This window comes from Aptenodytes patagonicus, chromosome 3 (genome assembly GCF_965638725.1).
Source record: "Aptenodytes patagonicus chromosome 3, bAptPat1.pri.cur, whole genome shotgun sequence".
Lineage (NCBI taxonomy): Eukaryota > Metazoa > Chordata > Aves > Sphenisciformes > Spheniscidae > Aptenodytes > Aptenodytes patagonicus.
Window position 1 is genome coordinate 8,668,473 of NC_134951.1, and position 25,012 is coordinate 8,693,484.

At 45.1% G+C, this 25,012-nt stretch overlaps 2 protein-coding genes across 6 annotated transcripts in view; one reads left to right on the forward strand and one right to left on the reverse strand.

Moving 5' to 3' along the window:
* ITSN2 (intersectin 2) overlaps positions 1 to 7,706 on the forward strand; it is a 90,516-nt gene extending 82,810 nt beyond the window's left edge. For all 5 annotated transcript variants that reach the window (XM_076332680.1, XM_076332684.1, XM_076332683.1 and 2 more), the window contains 8 exons: positions 1,303 to 1,401; positions 1,574 to 1,741; positions 2,638 to 2,850; positions 3,591 to 3,712; positions 4,264 to 4,346; positions 4,509 to 4,592; positions 4,890 to 5,063; positions 6,226 to 7,706. In XM_076332680.1, coding sequence (XP_076188795.1) covers positions 1,303 to 1,401; positions 1,574 to 1,741; positions 2,638 to 2,850; positions 3,591 to 3,712; positions 4,264 to 4,346; positions 4,509 to 4,592; positions 4,890 to 5,063; positions 6,226 to 6,383 — 1,101 coding nt within the window. In that variant the 3' untranslated portion in view covers positions 6,384 to 7,706. The remainder of the gene's footprint in view (positions 1 to 1,302; positions 1,402 to 1,573; positions 1,742 to 2,637; positions 2,851 to 3,590; positions 3,713 to 4,263; positions 4,347 to 4,508; positions 4,593 to 4,889; positions 5,064 to 6,225) is intronic.
* Positions 7,707 to 8,632: 926 nt separating this feature from the next.
* FAM228B (family with sequence similarity 228 member B) lies at positions 8,633 to 24,922 on the reverse strand. Its single transcript, XM_076335304.1, has 10 exons — positions 24,845 to 24,922; positions 23,399 to 23,506; positions 21,204 to 21,320; positions 20,224 to 20,343; positions 16,271 to 16,345; positions 15,403 to 15,600; positions 11,597 to 11,674; positions 10,652 to 10,739; positions 10,402 to 10,546; positions 8,633 to 8,836 (listed from the first exon to the last, which is right to left on the reverse strand). The coding sequence occupies exons 1-10, from the start codon at positions 24,920 to 24,922 to the stop codon at positions 8,794 to 8,796; spliced, it is 1,050 nt and encodes a 349-aa protein (XP_076191419.1). The 3' UTR covers positions 8,633 to 8,793.
* Positions 24,923 to 25,012: the final 90 nt, after the last annotated feature.

The following is a 25,012-nucleotide window of genomic DNA, read 5'->3' on the forward strand; positions in this document are numbered from 1 at the left end:
TGGACACGCTCCAGCACCTCAACGTCCTTCTTGTAGTGAGGGGCCCAAAACTGAACACAGTATTCGAGGTGCGGCCTCACCAGTGCTGAGTACAGGGGCACTATCACTTCCCTACTCCTGCTGGCCACACTAGTTCTGATCCAGGCCAGGATGCCATTGGCCTTCTTGGCCGCCTGGGCACACTGCCGGCTCATGTTCAGCCGGCTGTCGACCAACACCCCCAGGTCCTTTTCCGACAGGCAGCTTTCCAGCCACTCTTCCCCAAGCCTGTAGCGCTGCATGGGGTTGTTGTGGCCGAAGTGCAGGACCCGGCACTTGGCCTTGTTGAACCTCATACAGTTGGCCTCGGCCCATCGATCCAGTCTGTCCAGGTCCCTCTGCAGAGCCTTCCTACCCTCGAGCAGATCAACACTCCCGCCCAACTTGGTGTTGTCTGCAAACTTACTGAGGGTGCACTCCATCCCCTCCTCCAGATCATTGATAAAGATATTGAACAAGACCGGCCCCAAAACTGAGCCCTGGGGAACACCGCTCGTGACCGGCCACCAACTGGATTTAACTCCATTCACCAGAACTCTCTGGGCCCTGCCGTCCAGCCAGGGCATACCTGTCTTTCTCTCTAGCTAATTTATTACTCCATTACCATTCCGTTGCTCGTTACTTCAGTGTAACACTAACCCCACGAAGCTATGGTGCCGGTGTCTGCACCTTCCCAAAAATTCATGCTGTCAGAAGGGGTAAGAGTCTGTGGAGTTGAAATAAAAAAGCTGTTGTTCTGAACACGCTTTTAATTCAGTGGGGCGTGCAGTGTGTCTGAACGGTGGGGTTGCAGCCGGGGCCAGAGGTGTGCCGTGAGCATCACAGGCAGGCACGCTGCAGAAATAAGTAAGGAATTGCTGCCGTACTGTAGCCGATGCAGTGGCTTTGAGGGAGAAAGGAGAAATGCCAGAACTGTTGACATCAGGCATTTGTTTCTTTCATTGCTTTGGTTTTTTTCAACCTGAGTGGAGCCTGTAATCTCAAAATAAAAGCTGGAACGGTTTTGAATGTAAGCATTCTGCATGAACAATGATCCTACGGCTTATGCTGGCAAAGCGTCTGAGTACAATGACAACGCCACCTTTCCTGTTTGTTCTAGATACAAGTATTGTTTGCTTACGGAAAAATCTTAAGATTTCTTGGAACGCCTGGAAAAATAAATCTGATCCGACAGTTTTCAGTTTTCAGTTTTCAGTGCGGTGAGGCAACTGTTTCTTGATGAGTAATGCAATGTCTCTGTTAAATCTCTGGGTTGCACCATAGAAACTTGCCTTGGACCCTCGCTGCAAAGGAATGCCCCTCTCCAGTTTCCTCCTGAAACCTATGCAAAGAATAACCCGCTACCCTCTGCTCATAAAGAGTGTGAGTACCCTAAACGAGGTTTTGTAGGTGAATGCTTTTGAGTTTGATCTCAATAGCAAAAGCAAAAAAAGGCCTTGTCCCTTTATAGGGATTTCTCTGAGAGCGCGGGGAAGTAGTACCTGTGCTTACCTCTGTTTTGATCTTGTTTTCTCCCCTTTTTGATCCATACCAGATTCTAGAGAACACTCCAGAAAATCACCCCGATCACAGTAACCTCAAGCTTGCCTTGGAGCGCGCGGAGGAGCTGTGCTCTCAAGTTAACGAAGGGGTGCGTGAGAAAGAGAACTCGGACAGGCTGGAATGGATACAGTCCCACGTCCAGTGCGAAGGTCTTGCTGAGGTAGCTGCGTTGATACGCTGTACGGCGGAGACTTTTCCGAGTCATTTCAGAAAGGCCGGGGGGGGGAGTGGGGGTCCTTGCTCACATCCGTTACTGGAACATGATCCACTGCTGAGCTCTTGGCAGAGAAACTTTTATTAAATTCTGCTTGCAGCCGTAACGTGATGAGCCCTCGTTGGTTTTGCATGATTTTGGCAGTGGAGAAATCTCTGTTAATCAGCTTAAAACTGGTACCATTTAAACGGTTAAACGAACAGAAATAAGTCTTATCTCTGAAGTTCTGGTCGTGCTGCCTTTGGGCTAAGTCAGGTGTTACTATGTGGAATTTCACTTAGTGTGTGTTTCCCAGGGTTTTCCTTCATGCAGAAAGGGCACAGAAGCCCTCAATGCCAGATCCTCAAAGGTATGTGGGGCTCAGGCCCCTGTACCTTTCAGGACAGCCTTCAAAATGAGGTGTCGTGACAGTTCTCCACTGGCTGCATAAGGAACCGGGGCTTGACAGGCCCAGAAAGTCTGTCCTAGTTCCATCACCTAATCGTGCACCCATAAGAGGTGACCTGACTGCAGACTCTGCAGGCTCTTTTTAAACACAGCTTCTGGACAACAGAAAAGTGGCCATGAGATAAATGCCTTCATCCAGTCAGACCCATGTGTACGTTGTTGGTAAGGCTTAAATGTGTTTTAAGTTGGGAGTCATGCTGATACCATGGCAGATCATAAAACAGTTTCCCTTTTCTTCGTTTGTAACTAAATTCTAATGAATTTAGTTTAGAATTCTGAAACAAAACCAAAGAGGATTTTGAGCAGCTTGAGCAATCTCCACTGTGAAGAGGAGCAGGAACTGATGCCTGCGTTAACTTGCTGCTGCTGCTAATGGGTTTTGTCTCTCCTCCTAGCAACCGGTGTTCAACTCCCTCACAAACTGCTTGGGACCACGGAAACTCCTGCACAGCGGCAAGCTGTACAAAGCCAAGAGCAGTAAGGAGCTGTACGGCTTCCTTTTCAATGACTTCCTCCTGCTCACCTACATGGTTAAACAGTTCGTCTCTTCCGGCTCCGATAAACTGTTCAGCCCCAAATGCAACTCCCAGTTCAAAATGTACAAAATGGTGAGTGAATCCAGGTGCCCCGTGGTCATGTTGATACAGTGGGATGTGGCTTCTGATGAGGAATGCTGTTCTCCCTGCTGGGATTAGCTGTCTGGCCCCGTCTGATCATTTGCTGTCATATGGGCGCGTACTGGCAGCCAACATGCACAAATGCCGTTTGGCTTAGTCCCCGGAAAAGGACAGGCTTCTGTGTCTTGGTTTAATAAACACTGCTGGCCACATTGAGGTGAAAGGGCAGAAACAGCATCGTGCCTGAGCAGCGGAGTGGGATGTTCAGAAGCAGGAGCCTTGACTTGCGTTTGCACAAGTTCCTGCATCACCAGAAAACACTTGTCCATCTTTAGAAAACAATAAAGGGTGCAAAACTTTAGTCTCTGTGTCCACAGAGCGCGTGTTCTCAAGATTTTAGAGTTGGGGAGCTAACTTTAAGCATCGGGGCTGCTTTCCGACAGGGAACCTGGGAGATCTCCAGGATTTCCAAGCTCCACACTGCAGCTCCACTTATGCAGTCCTGTCCCTTTCACAAAGCTCTTCATCTAGGAAGACGGAATGGGGTGTATCACCAGAGTAGTTTTTCTCTCAGTCCTTTCTCACATCCTTTATATGGTGATTTGGTTGTTCGTCCTGTGTCCTATGACTTTCATTTTCCCTATGGTGAAACAATGTATTTAAACATCCTTGTAGAGTTTCTGTTTATTGTCAGGGTGACGCTGCCACAGTGATGTTTGCTTTTCTTTCAGCCTGTTTTCCTTAATGAAGTCCTAGTGAAATTGCCCACAGATCCTTCAAGTGATGAGCCGGTTTTCCACATATCACACATTGACAGAGTTTACACGCTTAAAACTGACAACATTAATGAGCGGTGAGTAGTGAAAATGCAGATCTGAGCTTAAACTTGTTGATCATGGCTGTAGCCTGTTTCCAGTGAGCAGAAATGGGGGTGTCTCAGTTCAAGAACAGGGTTTAGTTTCTTGGTCAGGAAATAAACTCGTTTGACTCTCATTTGAATTACAAGTTTTCTCTGATTTTGTTCTGCTTGTGCGGCAGCTCTTGCAGTGGAATCCAGTCACATCTACTGCTCCTCGATGTTACAGTTGTATAGAAGAATAGTTTAGGGCTGCAAAGTCCAGCGTCCCATAGGTTCTTCCCCAGTCCTGGTCAGTCTTTAATATGACCGCGCAGTCTTTAATAAAACAGCAGCTTCACTTCCGTTTATTTAGGCTGATGTGGAAATGTGGCATAAGATTAAATCTGAAAACACCATCACTTTAGTCCTTGAACTAACTTGATTTGTGATGCCTCTGAAACCCAGCGGGGGGGAAAAAATGGCAAAAGAGATTGGGGCAGAGTCACCGATACTGAGGAATTTCCTGCCTGTGGTATGACCCTGACCATAGGGATTGCTCTTTGCAGCACTGCCTGGGTCCAGAAAATCAAAGCAGCATCAGAGCAGTACATCGAAACTGAGAAGAAGAAACGTGAAAAGGCTTATCAAGGTACCTACCGGGTTCTGTGTTTCCCTCTCATCCACGCGGATGCGTGGGCAGGGCCTTTTCTGGAGGATGCCACAGAGTCTGTGCAGGATCTCCCTCTTCAGATCTATTGCCAGTTTTTACGGTTGCAACCAATCCATTTATTTCTGACTTCTTTGTTCCCAGCTCGCTCACAGAAGACCTCAGGAATAGGACGCTTGATGGTGCACGTGATTGAAGCAACAGAGCTAAAGGCCTGTAAGCCCAATGGTAAGTGGAGGATATAGTGTCAAATCCCTTTTATTCCTGCAACGTTTGGAGAGGCTTGCTGAGAGGAGTTTGGTGATTTGAGAAACATTGTGGATTCAGCTACAGCTTCTGAACGAATTAGCCATTATTTCGTTTCAGAGGACCAAGTGAAGAACCAGCTCTGTGCTGCTCTAGGATATAGGGATTGCCTGACCCGCATCTTCTGGACAGCAGCATTGATGTGTGTCCAAGCAGCCTCCAGACAGGGAGGGAGGTTTCTGCGCTGCCGAGGTGTTTCACTGCTTGTTCTGTGTTTAGGGAAGAGCAACCCCTATTGTGAAATCAGCATGGGCTCTCAGAGCTACACTACAAGGACCCTGCAGGACACCTTGAACCCCAAGTGGAACTTCAACTGCCAGTTCTTCATTAAGGATCTGCATCAGGATGTCCTGTGTATCACCATGTTTGACAGAGATCAGTTCTCACCCGATGGTAAGTGCGAACATTTGTTTTAGGAAAAGAATGCTTTTTTGTGACTCAGGGTACACAGTTCCTCACCGACAGTTCCAAGAGCCTGTAGGTATGATTGCTTCCTGAGAAACGTTGTGTAAAAACAAGGCCTCCTTGCTCAAGACGTTCAATAGCCCTCCAGAGCCAACAGCTCTGGGCAGTCAGATTTGATCCTACTCTGGCTTTTCTATCAGACACAGAACTATTATTTTGTCAGACTGGGGAGACAGAGAAGTTGAAAGCAGAAGTTTTTCTCTCTCACTATAGGTGGTGCCCAAAAATAAGGTGCTAGGTTATATTTGCACAGCAACAGCTTGATAAGCTTTCTTCTTTTGCTTGGAAACCGAACACGTAGCTTCTAGTACGTAGTCGGCAGTCGGTAGCTTCTAGTACTCTTTAAAAGGTTAAGTGCTTTTTCAGGACTCTGATGCACAGTTGATTATTTCAGGTTTGCAAGGTACTGCCTTGACCTGAGTTGCCCTACGTGTAACTACAACTCAGTCTTTTCTCCTGTGAGGTAACATGACTTTGTGAGGCTTCTTCTCCCTGTTGGACAGCAGAGTCTGTTGTTTTTTCAGTTCATGGTAAACTTTTTAATGCACACACACGAAGATGTTTATATATGAAATGGCCACAAAGAGGGTATGTAATTTCTGAATAGGACTGTAAACCTACGAGTGGCAGTAGTTGTTCAAGGTCATTGTTCTTGTGAGAAGAATAATACATAAGCTTAATTAAAAGTTGGCTGAGCCAAAATAGGTGGAATTTTTTTTTTATTGTCTTCATAGCACCGCAGCTGACTTGTAAACATCACTTAACTCTGACTTTGCAGCTCTAAGACAGGAGAACATTTGAAATTGTGTTTCTGAAAAGGAACTGTATTTTCAAAGCCCTTAGATCAAACTGTGACATAAAGGCATGTTTTCCGTCCTAGTTCCATAGCATTTTTGTCTTCTGAAAAGACCATTTTTTGTCACTGCTGGCTGATTTACACAGGGCTGAGGGCTAGTCAAACAGGAAGCTTGGGAGTAGTGCTCTGGAACTGAATACATACTATGCAGCATTGCCGCTTAACCTGACGCTTTCAGATTTTCTAAGCTTAACGTCTTTGCTTAATGAAATTTCTTATTCATTTGCCCAACAGATTTTTTGGGTCGCACTGAAGTTCCAGTAGCAAAAATCAGAACAGAACAAGAAAGCAAAGGCCCCACGACTAAACACTTACTGCTGCATGAAGTTCCAACAGGCGAAGTCTGGGTCCGTTTTGACCTGCAGCTCTTTGATCAGAAAACACTCCTCTAAGAAAACTTTTTTAATCTATGAAGGACGACTGAAGCTGACAGCTTGAACAATTTTTTTGGTAAAAGATCCCTTGCCCCACGCTGGTTATTAAGCAAGAGTTCCTGCTGCTTCTGTATTTCCTCTTAATTACTGGTTGCGTTTAGTTCCTTGCAGCGTTCAAAGTTGTTGATCTATGCAAACAGAAATGTTACTGTATATACAGTACTATAGCTCAGTGCCTTTTTATTATGTTGGAATATTTTGGGTTTGGATGCCAATGTTTCCATTTTCAGGACCATAAAAAGTATTAAGTAGAAATACGGCATCAAGATGTATGTATGTTTTACCACTCAGTCTCACATATAGACTGAGGAATGGTTTAGCTCAGCACTAGAATCATTCCATTTGAAATCTGAAAAGTGATATCCACTGGAATCTTCCCGTCTCAGGATGATAGTTCTAAAGATTAAATGCTGAAGAAGCCTTAGCACTGGAGAAGTCTCCGATATATTGTATATTCTTTAAGAATCAAGTGTAGTTCTTTACTTGACTTAGTTCTGCACTGAAATCAGTAACTGCTACTTGATTTTTCTTTCTGCTTCAGTTTGATTCATCATTCTCTGCTGAGACAATGTGGTTGTGAAGAATAACTAGAAAAAATATTTTAAATACTGTGACCCACAATAATGTGGAAAAATACTCTTCAGCTTTTGTTTTTTTCCTAAATGTAAGTTATTTGTGTACATTTCCTTGGTCTTGCAGACCTCCATGTGAATCTTGAAGCTTTGACATTGCCAACATGTATATATAGAGAGAAAAATATAAGTTTATTAATGTAATTTGTCTACAGATGTTTATTGATGCATAGTGATTTTTAAAAAGTATATTTTATTGTACAGGGGAATGTGAAATAATAAGAACTTATAGGATGAAATTCGAGAAAAGTTTATTACAAGTTTAAAAGGTTTGCTTGGGGGGAACTGTCACCCCAACACGAATCTGTAAACTAAGATTGGTTGAAAGCAAAAACTTGCTCTTGGCACCAAAATCAGGGATGGTTAAAAAAAAAAAAAAAGAGTTTGTTTATAAAGGGTTTGATAAGTTGTAACCATTTTACTGCCGCCTTAAACTGCTTTGTTGAAAAAGCACAGCATGCAATTCTGAGCAGCACCTGCCCTTGTTTTCCATGGGTGCAGCAGTACCTCCTGATGTCTGACAGTTTCACACTCGATTGCCATCTGTGTACCCTCCTGTTACAGGGCTGAGTCAACCTCTGTTACTTTTAACAGTTTTCTGTGGTTCAGTATTTCTAATCCTAAATAAAACTAAATCTTGGCAACTCGTGAGAGATTGTGTCTGTACAGTGGGAGTTTGGAGCTTCTTGAACAAGCATAGAGAAAATTCTGTTTTCAGGCTTTGACAGCAGAGCTGCTGTGCAGGCACACTAGCAGGGAGACAGGGACCGCCCTGGAACAAGAGAGAAGCCAATTTGTAGGGCGCTGACAGCCTTTGTTGCTCAGCACTGACTGTCCAAAAAGTGCTAGACATTTTGTACACCACCACTTTCCATCTCCTCTCCCCTAATTATTTCCTGCCTTCTCAGAATACTCAATATGTATGTTAAAAGTTTCATTTACTGCTTGTACGCTGCCTCCAGGAGAAAGTCCTTTGAACCCTTGGTAGTAGCCTAACATTATTTTGCAAAAAATACTTTGCAAGACATTCACTATGGGAGTTCTGATAAAGATTTGAATAAACAAAACCAAATCATTATTTCCTTATCAGTGCTTTCTAAGCCCCTCTTCTGTACACATCTGCTCACCACGCACATAGCCAGGAGCACCTCCTTCTCATTCAAAGAGAGGGTTTGTTCTTAAATCTCAAGGTGACCTCTTTCAGCTTCATGCACGATTGCAACAGCTGTAACTAAAATTTTGCAAGCTTTGCCATTCATTCCCTCTGCCCACTGCTAACAGTCACACTTCTTGTGATACGAAATACAGTAGACTCGGAGCTGTAGCTGTTGCCAGAGCTGGGGATAACATACAGATCCTGCACTGGGTAGAAGAGGGGCCTAGCAGACTTCTTCAACTTTTCTCGCCAGTTCATCTCCTTTAATACAAAGACTCATCACCCTATAAACCAGAGAACATCAGCACTGTCTTTGTAGAGCTGAGCCTAAGTTAAACCACCTAAAATAGTAGGTTTTGGCCTGTAGAGCTGGAAATAACAGGAGCAGCATCTCAAACATTTCTTTGGCTGCTGGGTAACAGTACTTCAGAACCACATGTTTAAGACAATGAGTTTATTGCAGTTTGCCAGAAGACCTGGCCTGTTACCACTTGCTTTGGCAGAAGATGTAACATGTTTTGCAAACAGTACCTTCTGATGCCCGTATTTGCGGCTGCGGTCAGCTGGAAGACAGGTGACATCATCGGACCTCGCCATCTTTGTGGTGGCTGATGACTTTCCGCCTTTAAACAGAAGTAAAAACTATTGCAGTCCATGCAACGCGAAGGCTGCTGTAGCCCAGCACAGCTTCCTGCACTAGCTCTTTCCCACACTCCAGGAAATGTTTGTCTTTGTGACCAGTTTTCCTTCTAGAATGTGCCATTATCCCGTAACTGCTGTAAACATGCTGGAGTAAAGCCTTGGGCTTTACTTGGGAGTAAGAGGCATAAAATTCCAGGGCGGGGGGGGAGAGAGTGAGCCTGGGTCAGGAGGACATCAGGCTCCCAGTTCAGCTTTGATGTTTTTGTCACTGGGGAGCAGGAGTTCCCTTAGGTGTTGTGTGCTGCAAGGGCAGAACCAGAGAGCTTTCAAAAGCGGTGAATCAGAGCACTGGGACTTGAAAAAAACAACAATGTAATAAAAAAAAAAAAAAATCACTCTTTGCTGATCCCAAATGCTTCCCTATCGGGGCAGGCCAGTGGGGGCTCTCTAGTGGTCTCAGCTTAGGCAGCTGCATCACTGCTCCAGTTCAGTTCACCATTAGTGATCTCTACTGTACTTTGAGTCCAACCAGCCTGTACACCAACAAAGACCTGTTATGAAGCTTAGCTATAGGATACAACTTTCTGGAGTGGTGTGTAGCTCCCTCAGCACAGGCCGCTCCTTTACAGGACCAGCCTCCTGGCTTGAGCCAGGATGCACACCGTATCACAAAGGTCAAAGGACAGTAGTTGAGCAAACATGAGACAAGGCCAAGAGAGCCGGGACAGTTTAGCTTGGAGAAGAGAAGGCTCAGGGGGAATCTCATCAGTGTGTACAAATACCTGAAGGAAGGGTACAAAGAGGATGGAGCCAGGCTTTTTTCAGTGGTGCCCAGTGACTGGACCAGGGGCAATGGGCACAAATTGAAACACAGGAGGTTCCCTCAGAACATTAGGAAACACTTTTCTGCTGTGAAGGTGACAGAGCATTGGCACAGGCTGCCCAGAGAGGTTGTGGAGTCTCCATCCTTGGAGATATCTCCATCCTTGGAGATATTCAAAAGCCATCTGGACATGGTCCTGGGCAACTGGCCCTAGGTGGCCCTGCTTGAGCAGCGGGGGTTGGACAAGATGACTTCCAGAGGTGCCTTCCAACCTCAACCATTTTGTGATATAAGTATGACTTCACCTGCTCCCAAAATCTAGAATCTAATAGCAAAAAACCCCACCAAAACCCGAAGCAAGTATGAACATTAAATCCTTCCAGATCTTCCAGTAAAGAACCCAGGAGGTATTCCATGGCTTGACCTGTAGGGCTGGCTGCTGGGCTGCATGCAGAAAATGCAGGAAACTCCCCACCAAAAGCCACTTTATTTCAAGGCTCAGCTTGACCATCAATGCTCTACTTTAATACATGCTGCTGTCCACTCCATACCTGAAGGCTTTCCCTTCACCAACACTCCTTTCTCAGGAGAAATACACAATAAAGCGGAATTCACCATGAAATTTAAGTTTTAGCAAATACTCTGCTATGCAGCCGAGAAGGAGAGGCCTCATCCACTGTAGCTGTTGTGCTGCCTCTCAGTAAACACATCATTAGCTCTTACCTCCTCATTTGGTGGACCTCACTAGCAATGTAGGCTTGTGGTATCTTCAGCCACTCAACTGCATCCATACGTTGCCGGCTCAAAGGAAGCAGTGACAGTTCTGCTTTACTGAGTTCGTTCAGCTCTCTGGTAGAGCACGGTCTTCCTGGCAGGAAAGTAACAAGCGCTTCGTTTGAGCATCTACTGTCACAAGCAAGGATGCCCCCCCCCAATATGAAACACTTCCAAGGGATACCAGTGTTTAAAATACCTGTCTCACACTGCTTGATAATGCCTGTCTCAATAAACTTTCTTTGAATGTCTTTTAACAGAGGATCCTGTAAAGTTGGTACTGAAACCTGTGACAGAGACAGTTATTTCATGGTTACGCACCAACACAAGCACTTTGTCAGAGTCTCAAAGACCAAAGTCAGAGGTGAATGTCAAGGCACCATTGGTTAGCAGGTAAGGAGCATCAACCGCATTTTTTTATGAATAAAATCATGAGGCACAGACGTGAGTGGCCTGAGAAATGCTGAGCATCTCAGCTCCTAAGGCAGGCCATAACGCATTCAACAAGTCTGCCGCAAAATTAGACCACAGACATGAGATCTGATCTCCTGGAGGCAGTTGATCTTGATGAACCCTGTGTGGCATATTGCAATGAGGTATCAGCTCAGTCCCCACAGCTGCTGAGGGCTCACAGCATCCAGAAGGGATTTAGAGAATTGCACTTCATGGATTTGTGTCCGAGTCCTACCTAACTCTTCTATTAAGTACCCATGTCTTCGGTGCACTTGAGTGAGCTTTTGTAAAGATCATCTGAACTGTCAGATTATTTCCTTCTACAGAGCACACACCCAGCTTGCCTGGGAACTCACCAACCCTCGTTAGACAGGATGCTTCCCACGATGCCACAATGAATTTGAGATGAGGAAAACAAACCTCCCCCCTGCCATTGCCTACTGTGCCTCCAAATCTGGGCTTAGTATGGATCCAAACCATGTTCCCAGTGAAAAGCATTTTCAAACACTCTTGAGCTTAAATGCAGTAGGAGCTGGGACCCATATTTGTTCAGTTAATAAAACTAGAATGTGTTGCTTTACACCAGCCCCATAGCAGCACGTCAGTAACACACTCTGCTTCCTCTCTAACCATTAACTTCCTGCTGGTCAAAGGCTGCCTCTAAACCTCATGGCATAAATAACCACCACACCTTCCAGCAGTCTGTACACGTCTTCAGGAAGAACGGATCGTACTCTGACGGGTCATAAGTTTCCAAAGCCACATAGCCCTGCAGGAGAAGCAGGTAGCAGGTCAGGTCTCAGAAGCTATTGGTAATAAAACAGCGAAAGAGCAGCCAGCCTAGGTATTAACACAGCCAGGCATGGTATGAACACAGCACCAGCGGTGGAAGAGATAAGGACTCCCGAATTTTCACACTCTGCACCTCAGAAGGAAGGTGACTGAAGTGTAACAGGTAAGTTCCTCCATCCATTTTAATTTATCACAGGCATAAATACATAATAAATGATCTCATGAAGCATCCAGAAATAATTACAGGCTAAAACACTAATCACAACTAAGGCAGTCAAGAAAATGGAAATTTTGTTCAAGGGAAAATGTTTTGACAGAGAAGGAAACAGATACTAGAAAGAAAATAAAAAAAGAAAGTGACTGACCCCCCACCAGCCATGGCCCTAGGCAAGTTACTAGTCTGCGAGATGCGAGCTCCAAGTCTAGGTCATGAGCATGCTTTTCTATCTATATATAGGAGTAAAGACCTGAACTATACCTAATGGTCCAGACCACAGCTCCATCTCATCGAGAACTCTGCCTGCAACAAACTTCGTATTCTGCAGTTCAAGTTTCCTATGACCAGAGTTAGCTGGGGAACAGCAAGTACCACCACTTGGCATTCACTACTGATGCCAAGACCAAAGAACACCAGATCAAACAGGCTATCAAGAAGCTGAACAGATACTGAGGTTGCCACACAGATCAAGCCTGATGCTGAGAAAGGTGAATTGCAACCATTTGTCTCCAAATTATAATGGACTGTTTACGGCCAATAAGCCAGGACTTACCTAAATTGCATCAGAGCTGTACAGATGACAAAACAAAACATATACGTAAAAAAAAAAGAACAGAGGCCACAAGTGATGCCCTAAGAATAGTAAGAACAGGGCAAACATAAAATACTTCTCCCTACTACTCTCAGTCATTCTTCCAAAACCTTGCCAATGAAATTTTTCAGCTTTCTTGTGCAGACGATTCTCCAGGGGTCCCAGGAAGAAAAGGGAGCATTCAGCCCACGGCCCTCTAGGTCTCAGCCCTACACAGTTCTTTTTGGCAATCATCTGTGGATATGATTTCAAGTTGAGAGCTGGAAAAAACATACTTTAACCTGAACAGTTCAGGAGTGCTGCAAGATGAGTCCAAACCCAAAAAAGTGGGATCTGCAGTATGTTTAAGAGGTAACTATGTTGAAGGTGCTCACATGGGCAAGTGAGCCAGGCCCCAAGGGCCTATGCTGTTCCCAGACACTCAGCAAGCACTTGGGCAGCTCCATGGGGCTTCAGCTACTGCTGAGCGTGAACACTGCTGCCTCTGCAGGGGCCTCTGCTCCCCAGTATCTGGCAATTCCCCAGAGAGCAAGCAGCAAGCTGCACTCACCATCTCCTGTTTCTGTCCCTGGAAAACTTTCAGCCCTAACATGCCTCAATTTGCAGAGTTGTAGTGCCACCCCTTGGTTTATTATTACATACCGCCCCATTACAATATGTGCTGAGACCTCAGTCGATTGTGCTAGGCGCTGTGCAGCACACCCATGTTCGATCCCTTCACGCAGTCGATGTATTACCACTCACACACCCCTTGGCAGAAAGCAGAGCAACAGCCTGCTCTTAAAAAGGCGTTGGAAGGGTCTCTTACTCTGCAGCATTTCAGCACACAATGCCTACAACATCCTGGACTGCCAGAAGCTGAGCTGTGGCTAACACAGCAGTAACCCAGGCCAGGGAAACTTCCCCCTCCTTGCAGGTTGCAGCGTGGCACTTCTGCTGGTGCTAGAAGAAAAGCAGCACTGCTGCCATCTTCGCACTATGACCAACCATCTCATCATGCATCTGCAGTCCATGTCCCTGGGACTGGGGGTAAGGAGGAGGTGAGAATGGGGGTGAAAAGGAGGCAGATTTAAGGAAAAAAAAACCACATAAGAGCAGGTCACTGGAACAACGGAGAGTCAAGGAAGGGAGGTAAAGGAAGAAGGCTCAGATGGTGTGAAAAAGGAGGCAGAAAAGTGAGCTGACAGAAAGACTGAGATGGAGGAACCTGGAAGGACAGTGAGGAGACAGTGTTAGAGGGGAGGAGGAGAATGGAGGAAAGGGGGAGAAGGCAGCTTTGGAAAGCAAAGGACAGCGGAGAACTGGGAGGAATCATCAGAAGCAACAAGGAGAGGGAGACACAGCACTGGGGAGTCTGACAGAAGAAAGAGGGGCAAAACAGTGAGAGACTTGTGGATGGAGTAAAAGGGTTGATTGGAGAGAGAAAGAGAGCGAGAGGAGAGACTGGAGGAAGAAGAATAGATATGGAAAGGGGGAATGGACCTGTGACAGAGACACAGGAAGGTGAGGAGATCTTGGGAATAGGACAAGGAGAAGCCTAGTATCAGGGAAGAGAGCAAGAGAAAAAGGACAAAAAGAAGGGAGGGGGGGGAAAATGCACAGCCAGAAGTCAGTATATTAACCAATCCACAGAAATGTCTTAAGTTCTGCAACATTTATCATATGCTGACACAATTAATGGAAACTTATGCAAATTAATTGTCCTGTTACTCTGAAGGGCTTCAGCCTGCTTTTCAGACATGCTGATGATACAGCCAACACCACAGAGCAAGAAGAAAAGGTGGAGGCTGATCACCAGTGCTGTGCTTGTTCAGGGAGAAGGACGCATCCCAGTACAACAGCCATTGCTTCTGGACGACACCCAGCAAAGTCTTGACCTGACACAAAAGCTTGCAAGATGGACTGATGCAGACCCAGATATGTACAGCACACCCAACATATCCTAAATCCCAGGACTTCAGTTCTTTGTCGTTATGTGCAGTTTAAATGCATGGGTCTTTCACATCAGACCTTTGAAAAAGAGATCATTTGCTTTCATTAAAACAACACAGATCCCATGACATTTTCATTGCTGGATGGGAAGCTTGTTTACAGTCTCGTAACTCCACTGTGCAGTGGTTTCCACTGACAACAAAAGCCTGCTCTATATAAAATACTATTCTATTTGTGGCAGATGATGTAACTGCTCTTATTGCTCTATATATCCATTCCTGAGATGCAGAAAGTTGAGTCATGGGATCTGATACTCAACAGTGGTGTGAAATTCAGAGCAAAATCAACAAAACCAGCAAGTTATTTCCTACAGTGACTGCAATTTTTATGAGTACTGAAACACACGGAACTACAGAATCCATGAGTTGGGTCTATTCAGCTGCATGCAGACTTAAGAAAACTGTTGGTGTCTCCCTGTTCCCGCCTTTTTTTCTTTTATAAAGCTTGATCAGTAGCATCCGAGGCCACGAAATCGTTTCGCTCATGCTCTGCCAACATACCGCAGTACTGCTCTAGCTGAACTCCTGAGACATGAGAGTGCGTTCCACTCCCTGGTCACAGACTCAGCCTTTGGTTTCAGCTGACAGAGCTCAAGGTTCTCCCTCTAAATGGTCTGGCTCACAGAGGGAAACCCACCACAATACGGTGTCTCACCATATTCAGACCCCAGCACGTGCTCACTGCACCAAACAATGCTATTGTTTGTATCTGATGGTGAACTTAAACAATTGTAATGACATATGCCACCACTACAGAAGTCCTTGGGAAGGATAAATTACAGGAAAGGCATACCTGAACTCCAGGCTACTCAACTTAACAGCAAATAACAGCTAAAACCCTGATCTTGTCCACAGCCCTCTGTATGCAACCTTCTCCATGACAGAAATTTACTTCTCCTTAATACCTTCTTTTTACAGTAGTTTAAATAGAGACAGAGTTGTTCTTCTTTCCTTTTCCGTATTTCTTCGCTTGACTGGCTGTCCATTTTGTCCTCAATTTTCTGCAGCAGTGGCTCTGAAACATCCTCAAGCCATTTCTTGTACAGGATCTCCTTCTTTCTCAGATTTAAGAAATCATTGTGCCTCAAATACCTGTCCACCTCCTGAGTAAGAAATGGAAAATAAAAACCATACAACCTATTGGCCAACCATGTTAAAGAGTCCACGGGTGAAGCTACGCAGCTTGGCTGACCTGATCTGACCGGTCACTGCTGCAAGGGCCCTGTTTTCCAGCCCTTCTATCTGCTCCTCCCTCTCTCCACTTCCCACCATTTGGCCCCAAGCTCTCCCTTTCACAGGCTCTGACATTCAGATGCTAATTTTTGAAGCTGTAGTGCAAGACTGGCAGAAAATCATTCACTTTCTCCCACCAGGTTAGTGAGCTGAAACCACTTCAGAGTAGGGGTCTGATAAACACCAGACTGTGCAAGACAGGCAGCAGGAGACAGACCACCTCCCTGCAGCAGTGGCAACCTGCTAGATTAGATCAGCCCTCCTGCCCTTTATTCACAGGCTCACCGTCACCATCTAATCACATCCACAGAACAAAAGTTAGGTGCAAACAGGCAAGTAAGTCACCAAAGATGATTCCTAAGCTCATATTTAGTCCTATCCCGAGGAGACTGAGGAGGCCAGAAACTTGTACTTCTAAATTTAGCTTTTCAAGAATACAGACAATTGACATTTTCTCATGAATCACTGGATGATGGAGAGAAAAAACACTGACATGCAGGAAAGCACACAGCAAATGAGAGAAGAGATACCACTTCTTACCCTCACAAAATAATTTTCTCTGTCCAAGACGCACTGAGCAGAAGCAATGATGTCTTGACTTTCATCAGGTGCTATCTAACAAAACATCCAAAAAAGCACATGAAGTAAAAGCAGGACTTACAGTAGGAGTTAGAATTACCTTTGAATTCAAAATAATTACTTGTGTTGTGATTAAAGGCACGTTATTGTCGTGGTTTAACCTCAGTCAGCAACTGAGCACCACACAGCCGCTCGTTCACTCTCCCCCACCTCCGGTGGGAGGGGGGAGAGAATCGGAAGAGTAAAAGTGAGAAAACTCATGCGTTGAGATAAGCACAGTTTAATAATTGAAATAAAATAGTAATAATAATAGAATATACAAAGCAAGCGATGCACGATGCAATTGCTCACCACCTGCCAACCAATGCCCAGCCAGTCCCCGAGCAGCAGTCACCCCCCCAGCCAGCTTCCCCCAGCTTATGTGCTGAGCATGACGTCCCATGGTATGGAATGTCCCTTTGGCCAGTTTGGGTCGGCTGTCCTGGCTGTGCCCCCTCCCAGCTTCTTGTGCACCTCCAGCCTTCTCAGTCGGTAGAGCATGGGAAGCTGAAAAGTCCTTGACTAGTGTAAACACTACTGAGCAACAACTAAAACATCGGTGTGTTATCAACTTTGTTCTTGTCCTAAATCTGAAACACAGCACTGTACCAGCTACTAGGAAGGAAATTAACTCTGTCCCAGCCAAAACCAGGACAGTTATACCATAACCCAGCTGGCAGAATAGCACAGGCAGGCAAATCCTTGTGAGACTTGCTCTGAATAGTTAGGTTAAATGTAGCCACAGAAGTGTTGGAAGAACTGGAATGTACATGTTCGGCGGGACCAGACCATACACCTCCTTGGCCACTCCTCACCGCGACTGCACCACCACCTGCTCTTTGCCACTGTTGCTCACATGTACCCGATTAAGGTAGCAAGAAGCATCTCTTCGCACCTTCATTTTCAATATAAATACAGCCACACTACACAAATAGCAATCAAACAAATTAAAACCGTGATAAGGTATTATGTCAAGGAATTCATAAAAGTATAAAAGGAAAAACAGAGGAAAACAGTGACGTGTAAGAGGAAAGATAATGAGAAAAAACCCTCCAAAGCAGGAAACTGCCTCGCTGCTGCCTCTACTTATGAATTCATCCACATTTTAAATCTCAGTTACTGTTGTGACATCTGCCAAGCTCTCCTCTAGCATCATCCTCATCTTACTCTTTCTGAAGATCAGAATAGGGAGAAACTGTTTCCTGCATCGTGAATATCAGGACACTAAAACACGATTTAAGAACAACAGCCCTTGCAATGCACTGCTGTTGTCAATTTGATTTTTAAACTGGTAATCCCTTGTAACATGTGGCTTATTAACTGCAACTCCTGCACTCCGGCCAAAGAGCACAAGCAATACAGACCAAATTCATCTATCATTTGGGGATGGAGTCCCTCCAGGCAAGATTAGAGCACAAAAGCAATGGGGATATCTCCCCTGTGACCAGGCAGCACCAACTCTGTGGGTTAACCAGAGGGATCTTGTCTTCAGCAGTCAATCAGCAGCTTTTATAAGCAACAAGTTCACAAAGAATTTTAATTCCACAGCAAAATTTATCGTGAACAATCCGCTATAAAAAAAATTACCAGCTTTTCAGCATTATGCCAAAAAATTAGGAGGTAAGTTGCAATGCAGGAAACTAAAACACAACCTGTTTTAGACAGACCATGTCACTTAAGCTAAAACAAATTTACAATCTGTTCTGCTTTCTGGGACTAACCCTCAGTTTAGACACTGATAGGAACTTGCTTCAGTTGCAGCAACTTAGCCTACGAGAACAGGCATGCAACTGAGTTCCAACAGCTTAACAAACGACCACGTTAGCTGCTTTGCTGTAAATAGCACGCTCATAGCCAGTCCCAACTGAGAAATAAGGTGCTGGGTTAAACCACCAGGAAGGCTCAGCTAGCGTGTTGTATGACTGTGATGACTTTCAAGTTTGCATTTGACGAGAGTTGCACAGATGCTAATACCAGCTTAGGTATCACTAAAAGTTTAAATCAGTTTCAGTACATCCATACTAAATATTTCTACCAACACAAGTTAATCCTCAAGTGACCTGGTTTTACTTAGACCTAAGCCAGAGGCAGGGCTGAAACATTCACACTTCATCTGCTTGACCTGCTGCCTACCTCCCGTGGTTTCCATAGATGAATTCAAAGTCACCCCTGCTGCGACCTTCTTGTGCCATTTAAAAACTGGGCTACAGCCATTGCATTTTGCACAAGCCTACCATGCCAGTGGCAGCACAAGACTCAAGGAATGCATCTGATGCACAGAATGGAAAATTAGCCTGCTGCTCCCTGTGCTTAATATTAATTTTTAATCCCAATAAACAGTGCAGTTTCCAGTCATGCCTGCCTTGACCCCATTGACCAGCTCCACACTCCAAGAGGCTTCTTATCCTGAGATGAGCAGGACATCATACATCAGAGCAAGCAGGGAGGAGACAAGCAGTATAAAAAAAAAACCAAAACAAAACTAAATGAGAACGGGGAAATCTAAATTTCTGGCGTGTTTTAAGACCCTTTCATCCTACTGTTTGAAACAACCGCCATTTTGCATTATACCAGACAGATCTACTTCACATAATCACAGAACCTTTCTAAAACTAGTACCTTAACAGCACCAGGAAGACATGGCCATCTCTCCAGCTGAGAACCACCACTAGCAGAATGTACTCAGAACACACATTGGTGAACAGGTGAAAAGTTTTCCTTCAGGATGATACACGTCTGAAGAATCCTTACAGAACTGAAGGAGTTAGGTCTCCTTTGACTGAAAGAGTTAGATCTCTTCTCCCTGGCGAAGAGAAGGCTAAGGAGGAACCTCATCACAGTATGCCAGTACTGAAAGGACAGCTACAAAGAGGATGGAGGGTCTCTTTTCACAAGGAGCCACATGGAGAATACAAGGGACAACAGGTACAAGTTGCACTGGGAAAGGTTTCATCTCAATATAAGAAATAAATTTTTTACAATGAGATCAATCATTCACTGGAACAACCTCCCCAGGGATGTGGTGGAGTCCCAATCACCAGAGGTTTTCAAGATGGGATTGGACAGGGTGCTAGATAAATCTCATCTACTGTCCCTTTCCCATGAAAGGTTGGACCAGATGATCAGAGAATCATGGAATCGTTTAGGTTGGAAAAGACCTTTAAGATCATCAAGTCCAACCGTTAACCTAGCACTGCCAAGTCCACCACTAAACCATGTCCCTAAGCACCACATCTACATGTCTTTTAAATACCTCCAGGGATGGTGACTCAACCGCTTCCCGGGGCAGCCTGGTCCAATGTTTGACCACTCTTTCAGGAAAGAAATTTTTCCTCACATCCAATCTAAACCTCCCCTGGCACAACTTGAGGCCATTTCCTCTCGTCCTATCGCTTGTTACTTGGGAGAAGAGACCAACCCCCACCTCGCTACAACCTCCTTTCAGGTAGTTGTAGAGAGCGATGAGGTCTCCCCTCAGCCTCCTCTTCTCCAGGCTAAACAACCCCAGTTCCCTCAGCTGCTCCTCAGAAGACTTGTTCTCCAGACCCTTCACCAGCTTTGCTGCTCTTCTTTGGACATGATCGTTCAAGGTCCCTTCCAGCCTGGGCCGTTCTGTGAGTCTATGATTCTAACTAGTCACAAGCTTGTTTAAGGTTTTATGGGAAACTTTTTCACACACCAAATTGCATGGAACTCAATAAAGCTACCTTGAAAGGATGCAAGGGCTCAATAAAACCCATTGGATTGCTATTTCCAGAGTTCTTTGTTCCCCTTCCCAATGACAAACATATCTCAGATTTTACAGGACTTTGCAAATAATAATTTTTCATTCCTCCCTTCATACCTTCCATTCCATTTTATTCCTCCACTCATACCTTCGCACGACAGAAGTCTTTCTGTGTTAGCCAATCTTTGGTATTCTTCTTCTTCCCAAAATGTCTACTGCAGGCAAAAGTATTTGCTGCGTCACTCTTCGCTGGTGCTGAGGAGAACCTCTGGATAAATGTAAAAAAAGGAAAGGTCTGCATAAAAAGCCGACCTGCTTTACAAAGATCAGGTTCTCATCTAGGTTCCACAATCAAGCTACAAACTGGGATAGAACGGTAAGAAGTTCATCTAGCATCTTCACACTGTGTTGCCTTGCAAACCTCGTTGTTTCTGTGCAGGAAGTACAACAAAGCATCCTTGTAGCGGTTCTCAGGAATACTTCAGGATAGGAGACGGAGAACATTTCACATAGATGAAACAAACAATGGAGATTGGGATATCCCAGTTTAGAGCCATGATTTTAATGGTTTGGGCACACTTCTTCAAAGAAAGATATAAATATATATATACGTATGTTCAATTCTACCCACTCATAGTTTAAGCACCTCTTGTAATATCAGACTGCCGCTTACTGAGTCAGCAGCATACTCACACATACATAAGACAGGCTGCGATATCATTTCTGAATGTACTAACACTGCTGGACCAGCATTAACTTTTGGCCTCCTCTGGAAGATTCATGCAGTACTTGGATGCTAGGCGGCCTCAACCTACAAGCTGACAGGAAGGACAGAGCACACACATCTTCCTGTAATACACATTTCTGAGCATGCTTAGGAGGGAGGGACAAAAGCACAGAGACATTCCTGCGAAGTAGGACTCACTAATGAATTCAGGCATGTGCTGGGGAAGGCAGTCCTGGAGAGCAGACAGACAGACAGACCAGATCGCTGTCTAGAACTTCAGTGGTATTAGGTGGCCAGTTCCGAGACAGGAGCTCAATTACACCCAAATATCCTGGGATCGCCCTGAACTTTGGTTCTTCACAGTAGAATCTACAGCTGAAGGAATGTTGAGAGTCACTCACCGGCCAAGGTCTTTGCTGATAGTGTTCTCTCACAGGTCTCGGACACGTAAATCTTAGTAGCCGGGGAGTCTCTGAGCTATTCACAGTACGCACTGTTGGACTAGTCTGGGAGAAACACTAAAACATTCAAAAGCATATAAAACAATTGTATAAACAGCAAAAACCTAGTTTTCTTACAATTCCCACCAAACAATGAAACAAATCCCTAAAGGAATTCTAACTGCTGATACCAGCAGCATTTTCCTATCACAGTAAGTTAAACAGAGAGATGAAGTAATGGGTTTACAGTCAGGTACTCCTTCTGATAGTAACTGTCTGTCTTCATCTCCATGAGCAATGGATAGTGTTTTGTTTCAAAGAACAAAGTGATTCACAAATTATTCCAGAATGCTTGTCAGCTTTGAAAACATTTCAGAGTTATCAAATTCCACCTCCTGATTTTTACTTCTTTCCTTTGTGCCTTTTTCAATTACATAAAAGTCACTTTCAAATAACTACTACATTCCACCATAGGGATGGTTGCATTTCAGTGGTTTTTAAAGTTAGTTCTACCAGACGAAGCTTATGCTGAAGCACTAACTCTAAGCTCCAGCCAGGAAATTCCATCTCCTCTACTGTACATGCACCAGTATATTTGGATCGATTTATAACAGACATACAGTAGAACCACAGAGGCAAAATGCCCTTTACAGGAACCTCCATTTAAACCTCTATTTATTTCAGATTCACTGGAGACACACTACTTCCAGGAAACGATGTATTCACAAAATTACTTGGGTAAAGAGTGGACCAAAAGAAAAGCTTACTTCTGCAGAGCTACTGACCTCCACACTCTTCAGCCAGATCTTTCAGCTATGAAAAAAAATCTGTTCTTCAATTATTTTTGGCAACATCTAGTTAAAAGAATCTACAAAGACTCTCTGAATCGGGTATTCATACAAGATAACAACATTTTTTTTTTGTACAAGACAACTTTTGAGAGTTTTCTCTGTCCAACCCAGCACTTCAGTGATACTATCTGACTCCCAACTGACCTCTCTAGACTGCAGATTCAAATATCTTATTTGTTTCATTTCATATTCTCTGCTCTTATCCACTGATAGACACATCTGCCTGGATATTCCTGCCTCCTCACGGAAATGTTTTCCTGTCTTTTCTGACTGAAAGAGTCAGAAACTACAGGAAAGAACATGTTGGAAGGGACCTCTGGAGGTCATCTGGTCCCACTGCCTGCTTGAAGAACAGGTAACCTCATAGACAAGATTGCTTAGGGCCTCGCCCAGGCAAGTTTTGAAAATTTCCTTTCTCAAATTTCCAAGCTCATGTCCTTCACTCCAACTGCTTCTATAGAAGAAAAATCCTTACTTCTGCCATGTAATCCAGGACAAAGCAAAGCAAGGAAAAAAGCCAATGTAATGTGCATGGTATCAAGGACTTTCCTTCCCTCCTGCATAACTTTGCAAGCTTTCTCTCCTTTCATCAGACACAAGGAAAACTAAAAGATTCTCAGTGGAATAGGTCACAACATCCCAGTCCTCTACTATACTTCCGTATTTTTTTCAGCCACTGTAAGACAGCTTCCAAAACCAGAAATTCATACTAGCCTTAGCATTGTGGCAAGCTAGCAGGCACTTCCTCTGACATGATTTCCTGCCTTCTCTGTACAGAGGAGACAAAAGACACAGAGCGTACAATAGAGGCATACAATTAGGACACTACTACATGATTTGGAAAGCAGGTACCCTGTCTCTCTCCATCTGGAAATGAAGATTTTTTTTTTGCCTGCATGTGTCCTATGGCTCCTGCAAAGTGTTGTGGCTGCCACTGAGGCTGGTGTTCCCTGTGAGAAGCCCCCTGCTCTGAAAATGATCTCCCTTTTCTCCAGACAGCCCAAGTCTACTAAGCTCCAGGGAATGCTGTAAAGCATATCTGCCCTCGTGGTCTCTGAGGAGCAGGGGAAGGATCCTCAGAGTTTATTCTCCACCCTGCAATGACCAATTAAAGGAGGCTGTGCACTATATTACCTGCATGGATAAATAACAGCAAGCACACCCTCATCAGCACTGAACTAATTTCTGATAGAAAATAAACAGGCAAACAGTGAGGACTGAAGAACATCTGGATACTTAAAAGTGCTAGAAACTTGGTATTAGACAAGTCAACACACTTTCCTATGAGCAATATATCCTACCTACCCGCAAAGGTGCCACGGGCTCCTGCTTCAGGACATCCGTTGCAGATTTCCTTCCACTCAAAGCAGTTTTGTTCTTCTGAGATAGGGAGGCTGTAAATCCCTGGACAAGCTTAAGATGAAGAAAATACATATTTCTATAGTTTCTAAGCTTACAAAACAAAAAACCCCCATACTTTCCATCTGTTTTCAGTAACTAGTATTATCCATCTTCATCCGTCTTACAAAGAAAGACTGAGCCTTTCTGTGAGCACAAAGCAAAGGAGGTGTTTGCTCTCACCACAGACGGTTGGGATCCCAGGAGAGGCAAAACAGAGCCAACGTAGAAAATCTGCCTGCTGCAGCAATCTCCCTTAAAGAAATCACATGTGGAAAGTCTCTAGCTGCAGATTTTTTCCCCCAATCTTAATAACTAAAGCTGCCACTGAATCTTAATCCTTTCTTTTTCCGTTTTGTTTGGACTCTTGCTATGAGATGCCAGCTTTCCATGGCTGGCAAAGGCAGAGCCCACTTGTATGAGACACCAGCTGTTTCGCAGGTCAAGTTTAATCATGTGTTGGGACAGAAACAAAGTAAAGGATTTCCAAAGTCTGAACAGATAAAACAAGATTTGAAGTTAATCTAACAGTTGTGTCTGCAAATGCTAAACCCCGTGAACAGGTTGGCTGTTCTGTATTAGGACATTTAGTTCTATTATGACCAAACCTGAGAATAACCCCGCCTAAAATTTCTTGCTAGATATACGTGCATCCTACTTTGCTGTCAGCAGTATAGCTTTGTATCAGTAATTTTTTAAAGACAGGTTTCTCTTGCTTCATGAGTCCCGTTCAGTAAAGCAGAACGTTCTCCCCCAAACACCTATCTGCTAAAATTCACAGTCTCTGCCCAAACACGAGTCTTTGCAGCAGCTTTGAAAAGACAGATTTTAATCATTTCTGTGACAAGAAGCAAGTATGCTCACACGTGCGTCAGTCCTCTCAAAAGCCCCTTTCTGACAAAAGCCTTTATGCAGGCCATGCCTGTAGGCTCACGTGTCACCATCTCTTCGACACACACGGATGTCACCCTTTGCAAGCACAGCTGGTTGCCTCTACTGGTGGCTTGGTCCCCTCTTGATTCCCGCAGGTGCCGGGACAGAGCATGAGGAGAGAACCAGCCTTTAGGACAAACTTTAGAACCCAGTAGTTTGTGAATGCTAAGCCAACAGATAACGTGCACACGTCCAGAGAGCCCACAGGCAAGGGCCTGGCCCCTCCACCTCAGAGGCAGCGATGAGAGCAACACGGGTGAGAGGGAAAGGCCGGCCCCACTCAGAGCCGCAGGGGCCCAGCCTGCCTCGCACCCTGCCCAGCCCTGACGCGAGTCCCGCAGGCCCGAGGGGAGGTGAGGGGAGGCAGCTGAGCCCCGCGCTTCCCCGGCCCGGCACACCCCCGTGCCGGGGTCCCCTCACCGGCTCCAGCGAGGCTCCGGGAAGCCCCAGGGGAGGCGGGAAGTGGCTGCGGTGGGAGCCGCCGCCGCCGCCCCGCATCGCAAAGCCCAGCCGCGGGGAAGATGGCGGCGCCCCCTCCCCAGACCCTTTAAAAGGGGTCGCCCCGCCCCTCCGTGTCCTTCCGCCGGA

Coding starts and splice junctions, on each gene's coding strand:
- FAM228B (XM_076335304.1), bottom strand. CDS start 24,922: ATGCGGGGCGGCGGCGGCGGCTCCCACCGCAGCCACTTCCCGCCTCCC. Junction 16,346..20,223: donor AAGACTTCTGTCGTGCGAAG/GTATGAGTGGAG, acceptor ATGTTTTGTTAG/ATAGCACCTGATGAAAGTCA. Junction 8,837..10,401: donor GAGGTCCACCAAATGAGGAG/GTAAGAGCTAAT, acceptor TTCTGTTTAAAG/GCGGAAAGTCATCAGCCACC.